Raw genomic sequence first — 7,990 nt, 5'->3', positions numbered from 1 at the left:
AAAAAGTACATTATCTTCTTTAGGAATGTAGTGGAGTAAAAGTAAAAGTTGTCAAAAATATAAAAGTAAAGTACAGATACCCCAAAAAACGTATTAAGTAGTACTTTAAAGTATTTTTACTTAAGTACTTTATACCACTGAATATATTTTGTTTCTATATACTATGTGTTTATTTTTGTGTAGGCCTACACACCTCAATATTGGACAGTGTACTGCCTGGAAAACAATGTTGCTAAAACACCTCCAAGCAGAAAGAGCGCTATCGTTAATAATATTGTAATTGGCTTTGAGACAGGGCATACACCACCGAAGAAGAACACCCGGAAATAAGGTGTTGTTTAGAAATCTCAGATGGCGCGTTTCTTCAAAAACGTCAACAGATATTGATATATCAAGATTAATCTTCTAAAACCGTTGACAATTGCGTGAGTGTGACAGCGTTACTGGTTATATAAAGTTAACGCTGGCAGATCAGATTTATCTAAACGTTAGACGGCTGAAGTGGGCTGACAGCTAGAATGGCTAGCTATGTTAACTTTAGCTAATCTTGATTTCACTTTTCATCTACCTAGTTTTCCTCCTTTGATTGTTGTTGATTTTGTTTATTTCAGATAGAAAATGCCCTTGTCTACTCAGTCTCAGACGGGAGATGACAACTACGTCCTTGTAGCTAGTCTGGACAATGTCAGGAATCTGTCCAACATCTTGAAAGCCATCACCTTCAAAGATCATGCAATCTTCAATGCCACACCAAACGGGTTGAAAGTCACTGTGGAGGACTCTAAGTGTCTGCAAGCCAATGCCTTCATTCAGGTTAGTGCAGGGATATCAATACACACATTCTGAGTCATTAACCTTTAGATGGGTTGTGTTCTCATGTCTCGTTAATGTTGTCATTCTTTTCCAGGCTGAGATCTTCCAGGAGTTTACCATCAGAGAGGACTCAGTGGGGTTTCAGGTCAACCTAACTGTTCTTCTGGACTGTCTCACCATCTTCGGGGGAAGCACAGTACCAGGTAATGAAGAAGACTGTCCACTTGATATCCTTTCAGATTTCTCCTGGGTGATTAAAAACCAATGTGATGAAGACTTTTCAGGCCAAAACGCCATTATTTTAACCTTAATAAAATCATCAGCTTTTTATTGTAGGTGAAAGTCACACACACGCACACACCTTTCTTTCTAAAATGTCAGACTAAAAAACTATCAAAGCTACTGGGAGTAACTGACATGTCTTGTGTCTACAGGAGTGGCCACTGCCTTGCGGATGTGCTACAACGGCTATGGCTACCCCCTGACCCTGTTCCTAGAGGAGTGTGGTGTGGTGACGGTGTGTAAGATCAACACCCAGGAGCCAGACGAGCCTATAGACTTTGAGTTCTGCAGCACCAATGTGACTAATAAAGTCATCCTGCAGTCAGAGAGTCTGAAGGAGGCCTTCTCTGAGCTGGACATGACCAGCGAGGTCCTGCAGATCACCATGTCTCCCAGTCAGCCATACTTTAGGTGCAATACTTGTTTTGTTTTCTACTAAACAAATTGTGTGTGTGTGTTTTTGAATGAGAAAATCTCAAAATGACATTGTATTGTAGCGAATTCAGGACTCTTAACTGTAGTCTCTGTCTGCAGCAGTCCGTCCAAGACCTTTTGGCCATTACACCAAAAGGCTGGATACTCTTGACAAGTTCGCTGGGTGGTTACTAAGGTCATTACGGCCACAGTATGATGGTTACAGAGTATCATCGTGCCACAGTATGATGGTTACAGAGTATCATCGTGCCATTGTTAACCTTTCTTCTTTTTATCTGTTTTCATATTTAGGTTGTCTACCTTTGGGAATTCTGGGAATGCCCATTATGATTACCCAAAGGATTCTGACATGATGGAGCTGTTTCAGTGCACAAAGACTCAGAGTAACAGGTACATTCATCTTCTATATACTGAATGACCATCATGGATTTGGATATGCAGGAAGTGTGCTACTACAGATTCCTGCATTTCCTAGAAATCAAGAAATGTGCAACGTGAACATGGAATGCATTTACTAAATTATTTATATTTTTGCTTGTCGGCCACGCTTTGAGGGTACGGCTTTCACTGGGATAATTATGGTTGTGAAGTACATGCTAACTGGATTGTCACTTTGCTTATGTCCTCTGTCAGGTACAAGATGTCTCTACTGAAGCCGTCCACCAAGGCCCTGGCTCTATCCTGTAAGGTCTCGGTGAGGACAGACGGCCGAGGGTTCCTGTCTTTGCAGTACTTGGTCAGGAATGATGACGGACAGATCTGCTTCGTAGAATACTACTGCTGTCCGGATGAGGAAGTGGAAGAGGAGTAGTGAGAATAGGATTATCTTTGTACAAGAATACGAGGCTCAAATCTTTTAGGTGTTATTCTAAAGAAATACTTGCATTTTTCACTTGGCCCTGTTATTTGGACTGTATTTCTTGACTGTGTTATTTGTAAGTAGTGTTGACTCTGGTACATGTTCATTTTAAAGTGAAAATAATTAATTGCTAATAGTTTCTCTCAATTTGTTTTCTGGTTTGTTTTCAATGAATTAATGCTGCTCTCCCGTTGTTTGGAAGTTTACAAGGAACTTGGAACAATATTTCTATAATCAAAATATTCCTTCACTTTTGATATTTTTTTTAACATCTTAGTTTTGACAATAAATGTAAATGCTCTACCACTAAAACTGGCGCTATCACTTTCGACAAGCAGCATCTCGTCTGTTCTCGCAATACAACTCCGCGACGCCAGGTGGCGCCAGTTTTAAATGTTTGTCCTGCTTACACGTGCGTTTTCCTCGCTCTGTTCTTACGGTTGTGCGCCTGCGCGTCACAAATCTCCAAAATGTCGGCGCTCAAGAGAAAACGTGGAGGAAAGGGTCCAGGTGGAAAAGCAAAGAAAGTTAAATTAGTAGAAAATGGAAATAAACCTCAAACTACAGAGACGGAACAGAACAAGGAAATCAGCGTCCCAGCACCCGTGTCAATGGTAAGTGCGCGTCAAACATGAAATTGCTAGCCAGTTAACGTTAGCTAAGCTAACTGTTCGTTGGCTTGTAAAGTTAGCTAGCAAACGTTAGTGATTTGTCTGTCTTGTATAAAAACAGCGACAAAACAACATGGACTGTAACGTTACATGACTGTACCTATCATATATGAAACAATGTGTTGATTAATTTGATTTGTCTTCCAGGGTAAGTGGAGAAACAAAGAGCGAGTTCTTGTGTTCTCTTCGAGAGGCATCAACTTCAGAACACGGCACTTGATGCAGGACCTCAGGACGATGATGCCACACACGAAAGCAGGTTTGTTCCTGAACCAATATGTGGGCAGACAACTGTAGACCTCTCTGCAAGCATAATATCAAAATACGTTAATTACTCATCAAATATGTAGTTTCGCTGAGCAGCTAACAAAATGTACTCCTGTCACGCACGGTATGTATACTGAACAAAAATATAAACACAACATGCAACAATTTCAACGATTTTACTGAGTTAGAGTTCATATGAGGAAATCAGTCAATTAAAATAAATTCATTAAGCCCTAATCTATGGATTTCACATGACTGGGAAGGGGCGCAGCCATGGGTGGGCCTGGGAAGGTATAGGCCCTTCCACTTGGGAGCCAGGCCCACCCACTAGGGAGCCAGGCACAACCAATCAGAATTAGTTTTTTTCCCCCACAAAAGGGCTTTATTATAGACCGAAATAATCCTCAGTTTCATCAGCTGTCCGGGTGGCTGGTCTCAGAAGATCCTGCAGGTGAAGAAGCCAGAAGTGGCGGTCCAGGGCTGGCGTGGTTACACGTGGTCTGCGGTTGTGGGGCCGGTTGGACATACTGCCAAATTCTCTAAAACGAAGTTGGAGGCGGCTTATGGTACAGAAAGGACCGTTCAGTTCCATGTTGGACATTCCTGCAGTCACATTTGAGAGAAATAAGCCTGTTGTGCGAATGGGAAATGTATTTTATTTCAGCTCATGAAACATAGGACCAACACTTTACATGTTGTGTTTTAATATTTTTATTGTTCAGTATACTTCCAAAAAAGGTTTAAATAAAAATGTATTGTTTTTGACCAAGTGGCCATGTGTTTTTGACCACCTCTTTGGAAAGATCACTGTAAAAACAGACTATATTGTCTACTTACATGAAATATTATTGCCTTGTGTGTAGTACGGGTTTGGGTATGACGTTCATACACTGTTGGAGGTGATAAAATCAATGATCTTTCGGGACACTGTACTGCTGCTGGTTCAGCTGACCTTAGCCCAAGATGTACTCTTAAGGAGCCTATGGTTACTCCTTAAGGTCCAAGGAACTTTATATAATATCTTCAGAGGTAGACTGGCTCTGGCAGCCAAAACAGCCAAATAATCTGTCTAAACATGATTCGTTTCATAATTGCATTATGGTTCTAGAAACATAAAGGCATTTACTTTCATATCACATCGAAATAATTTCACAAATGCGAAATATACACAGTTGCAGTCAATAAAATTTCTGACGATCTTCAATTACAGCCAGGTTTTCGGAGCATGCTAGATAGCTAAATTAGCACGGGTGGTCCCTCTGTCTTCCGTCTGTCTTCTGTAAACACGTGCTGTAACATGGAGATGTGGCCGTGTGGGAACACTTACCCTATAAAGGTGTGTATCAACGTAACCTTTTTGTCTTTTGAAAAGTATTCATTGCTAATATGAACAATACGGTCCTTATGCTTCCTAAACGGCAGGCGATGCTTGTTAATGTTCAGACTGAGCGTCGGGGCGCTTAACGAAACTCCCCCGTACAGAAGACCCTTTCGTCCAATGACTTCTGTGTTTTGTAATGGAACTGAGTCGTGATCAAGGGCTAAGCCGACCTGTGCGTGAAAGGAATGAGTGATTTCTATTGGAGGTGCCGACGAGGTGGATTTGGTCAAAAACTATATTATTTCCAGACAAATGTTTTCAGTTGCTTGTAAAAATATATATGTATTAAGACCTTTTGCATGATAACAGTAAATGACGATAGTTGCTCAGCCAAACTCCATATTTGGTGATTAACGATTTTGACATAATGCTTGCAGAGCTGTCTAATGGGAAAATGAATGGTAGCTAACTGAGACTACTTTTATATATTAATCTCCTCCTCTGCCCAGACACTGGTTCAGTTTGTTCTGCCCAGATATTGGTTCAGTTTGTTCTGCCCAGATACTGGTTCAGTTTGTTCCCTTTTTACATGTTTTTTTAAATGTTTTTTTTTTTTTGTGGTTTTGTGATATTGAGCAATGTATGTAGTTAGGTATAACCCTGGAGACTTGATCTTACTCTTGCAGACACAAAAATGGACAGAAAGGACAAACTCTTCGTCATAAACGAGGTGTGTGAAATCAAGAACTGCAACAAATGCATATTCTTTGAAGCAAAGAAGAAGCAGGATCTGTACATGTGGTGAGTGTCAAGTTAACAGCGGCGAATCACACACAAGCATTCTATTCCTGTCCCCCTGACATGGCTTCCTGTCACTTGACATGTCTACGAAAACGTCACCTTACAATGTAATGATTTAAGTCACTTTCTTTGTATAGGGTTGCAAATGTTCCCCACGGGCCTTCTGCAAAGTTCTTGGTTCAGAATGGTGAGTGTCATTGCCTGAGTTTTGTGTGAAATGACATGAATAGACTACATTTAGCATTTTGTCTCAATCAAGTAACAGTGGTAACGCAGCTGGTGGTATCAAATAGCGGCAGGTAGCCTAGTGGTTAAGAGCGTTGGGCCAGTAACCGAAATCCCTGAGCTGACTAGATGAAAAATCTCTGCCCTTGAGCAAGGCACTTAACCCTAATTGCTCTGGATAAGAGCGTCTGCTAAATGACTAAAATGGAATAGAATAATGATTGATGCTCTCTGAAAGTCTGTGGTCATTTCTCCCTTTTTTTTACTCCTCCTGTAGTCCACACGCTCGCCGAACTCAAAATGACAGGGAACTGTCTGAAGGGATCCAGACCACTGCTGTCGTTTGATCCTGTGAGTATTGCCGTTTCGGTCAACAGCAACATGATTCCCAGACACAGATTATGCCTAGTCCTGGAATAAAATGCAAAAATGCTCTGAGAATATCCTAATCTGAGTCTGAAACTCTTGAAACTAACTTCACATGGGCCTCACCATCAAGATGTATGGGAATACTATTTCATGAACTGGTATTCTCAACCCAACAGCAATTTGACAAGGAGCCCCATTATGCACTGCTGAAGGAGCTCTTTATCCAGGTTAGTTTCGTTATCATTACTGCAAAAAAATATCAAATACAATTATCATTATTAGTTGTTTTGCTTTTCTTGTGATGTTGTGATCAGTTCAGAAGCGAGTTCTTGCCTTGTTGTTTTTGTAGACATTTTCGACTCCCCAGTACCACCCCAGGAGCCAGCCCTTTGTGGACCACGTCTTCACGTTCACCGTAACAGACAACAGGATATGGTTCAGAAACTATCAGGTGAGTTTCACTAACTTTCTCCCCTTTCCATTATACAGTATGTGGTCAACTTATGTGTAATAGAATATTCTCTGATCATTTCTAACAGCCCTTTTTATTAACACATTCCCTGATTTAGATTTAGAAGTAATGTTCCTGAATGGCCAAAGTTATTAGCACAACATATGTTTTGATTTATTTCGGTGTCCCACAGATCATTGAGGAAGATGCATCGATGGTAGAAATTGGACCTCGCTTCGTCCTGAACCTCATCAAAATATTCCAGGGGAGCTTCGGCGGCCCCACTCTCTTCGAGAACCCACACTTCGAGTCTCCGAACACGGTAATATTTCATGTGAATCCTAGTGGACTCCCCTCCCGACATCACCGGTAGATTTAACCTTTATCTTCAGTAGGTAAAGCCATAGTTCATTGTTGTCTGTCTCCCTCTCCGCATAGCACCGGTGACTGATCACTTATTGAGACAATGTACTGTTGGTGATGGGGCGGTCATGAATTATGGTTAATGTTTCTAGATCAGATTGGTTCATTGTTGTTCTGTCTCCCCTCCCCACAGCACCGGGCATCTGATGACTTATATTGAGACTGGGACAATGATTAGTCATGGTCTTTCTTGAGTCATTCATTGTTGTCTCTATCTCCCCACAGCACCGGCGTCTGATCCGCATGGCCACCGCCTCCAAGCTGAGAGAGAAACAGATGGTCAAGGAGCTCCAGAAGCTGAAGAGGACGGAGAACAAGGAGGAGGTGACCAGGGACGTGACAGACGACGTGTTTGCCACGCCAGCTGAGGAGAGGCCAGTCCACATTGAGCTGGAGGCTCCCGCAGCTAAAGTAGTGAAGAAGAACAAACACAAGGCTTTCAAACGACAGAGGATGCAGAAGCGTTAGGCTAGAGACTGGTTGGTTTGTTGGGTCATCTGAAAAGTGATTACATTGGTTCTTTGTCAATTTGTCTTTCCTCAATTCCATGTCGTCTCTCCAAAACACAAAGGAGAAGTTTGAAGGGAGTGACATTGAATCATCAATGCGTTTCAACGAATCGGGGGAAAAAACGAATTGGGAAATTTGGCTGCCAATAAACTGGGAGGATTGGGTCGACCATGAAGTCTGCAGCCTGTGAAACTCTCAAAATATGTAATTTGTGTTTCATTTTTATATGTTTCAGCTGCAAAAAAAGAACTCAAGCAGCTTTATGTGACTTCTGTTATGCTCCAGCTTTTCTCACGGTTATGAAATAAACATATTTGGACCTTTTTTAATAGTCTTGATTTAGTAGTATTGTTTATTTCTCCTGTTCATTGCAGAAGTTGTCAGATTGATTTACCAATGACTGAACCTCCTTTGACTTGATACGTGCATTAGTAACTTGACCAGCCTTGTAAATATTGATTGCGAATCTACAGTTATAATATCCATGTCAAAACACTAACAGAGATGTTGCCACCCCTATTTGCTATATCTTTAACCAAAGCCTAAAGGAGTGTGTGTGTCCA

The 7,990-nt window shown here is 41.4% G+C and overlaps 2 protein-coding genes across 2 annotated transcripts; both read left to right on the top strand.

Moving 5' to 3' along the window:
- Nucleotides 1–293: 293 nt before the first annotated feature.
- On the top strand, nucleotides 294–2,718 carry LOC311135629 (cell cycle checkpoint protein RAD1-like). Its single transcript, XM_084169658.1, has 6 exons — nucleotides 294–425; nucleotides 612–813; nucleotides 908–1,016; nucleotides 1,248–1,506; nucleotides 1,822–1,920; nucleotides 2,164–2,718. Exons 2-6 carry the CDS (start codon nucleotides 619–621, stop codon nucleotides 2,339–2,341), a joined length of 840 nt encoding a protein of 279 aa, XP_084025784.1. The 5' UTR covers nucleotides 294–425; nucleotides 612–618; the 3' UTR covers nucleotides 2,342–2,718.
- Nucleotides 2,719–2,845: 127 nt separating this feature from the next.
- LOC311135571 (ribosome biogenesis protein BRX1 homolog) lies at nucleotides 2,846–7,751 on the top strand. The gene is made up of 9 exons (XM_084169582.1): nucleotides 2,846–3,003; nucleotides 3,208–3,319; nucleotides 5,335–5,449; nucleotides 5,587–5,636; nucleotides 5,952–6,025; nucleotides 6,220–6,270; nucleotides 6,393–6,494; nucleotides 6,688–6,816; nucleotides 7,143–7,751. Exons 1-9 carry the CDS (start codon nucleotides 2,860–2,862, stop codon nucleotides 7,383–7,385), a joined length of 1,020 nt encoding a protein of 339 aa, XP_084025708.1. The 5' UTR covers nucleotides 2,846–2,859; the 3' UTR covers nucleotides 7,386–7,751.
- Nucleotides 7,752–7,990: the final 239 nt, after the last annotated feature.

The sequence above is a fragment of the Coregonus lavaretus genome (assembly GCF_964263955.1).
Source record: "Coregonus lavaretus genome assembly, chromosome: 10".
Classification (NCBI taxonomy): Eukaryota; Metazoa; Chordata; class Actinopteri; order Salmoniformes; family Salmonidae; genus Coregonus; species Coregonus lavaretus.
Note: the sequence above shows the minus strand (reverse complement) of the source record. Positions and strands in the feature narration are given on the sequence as shown.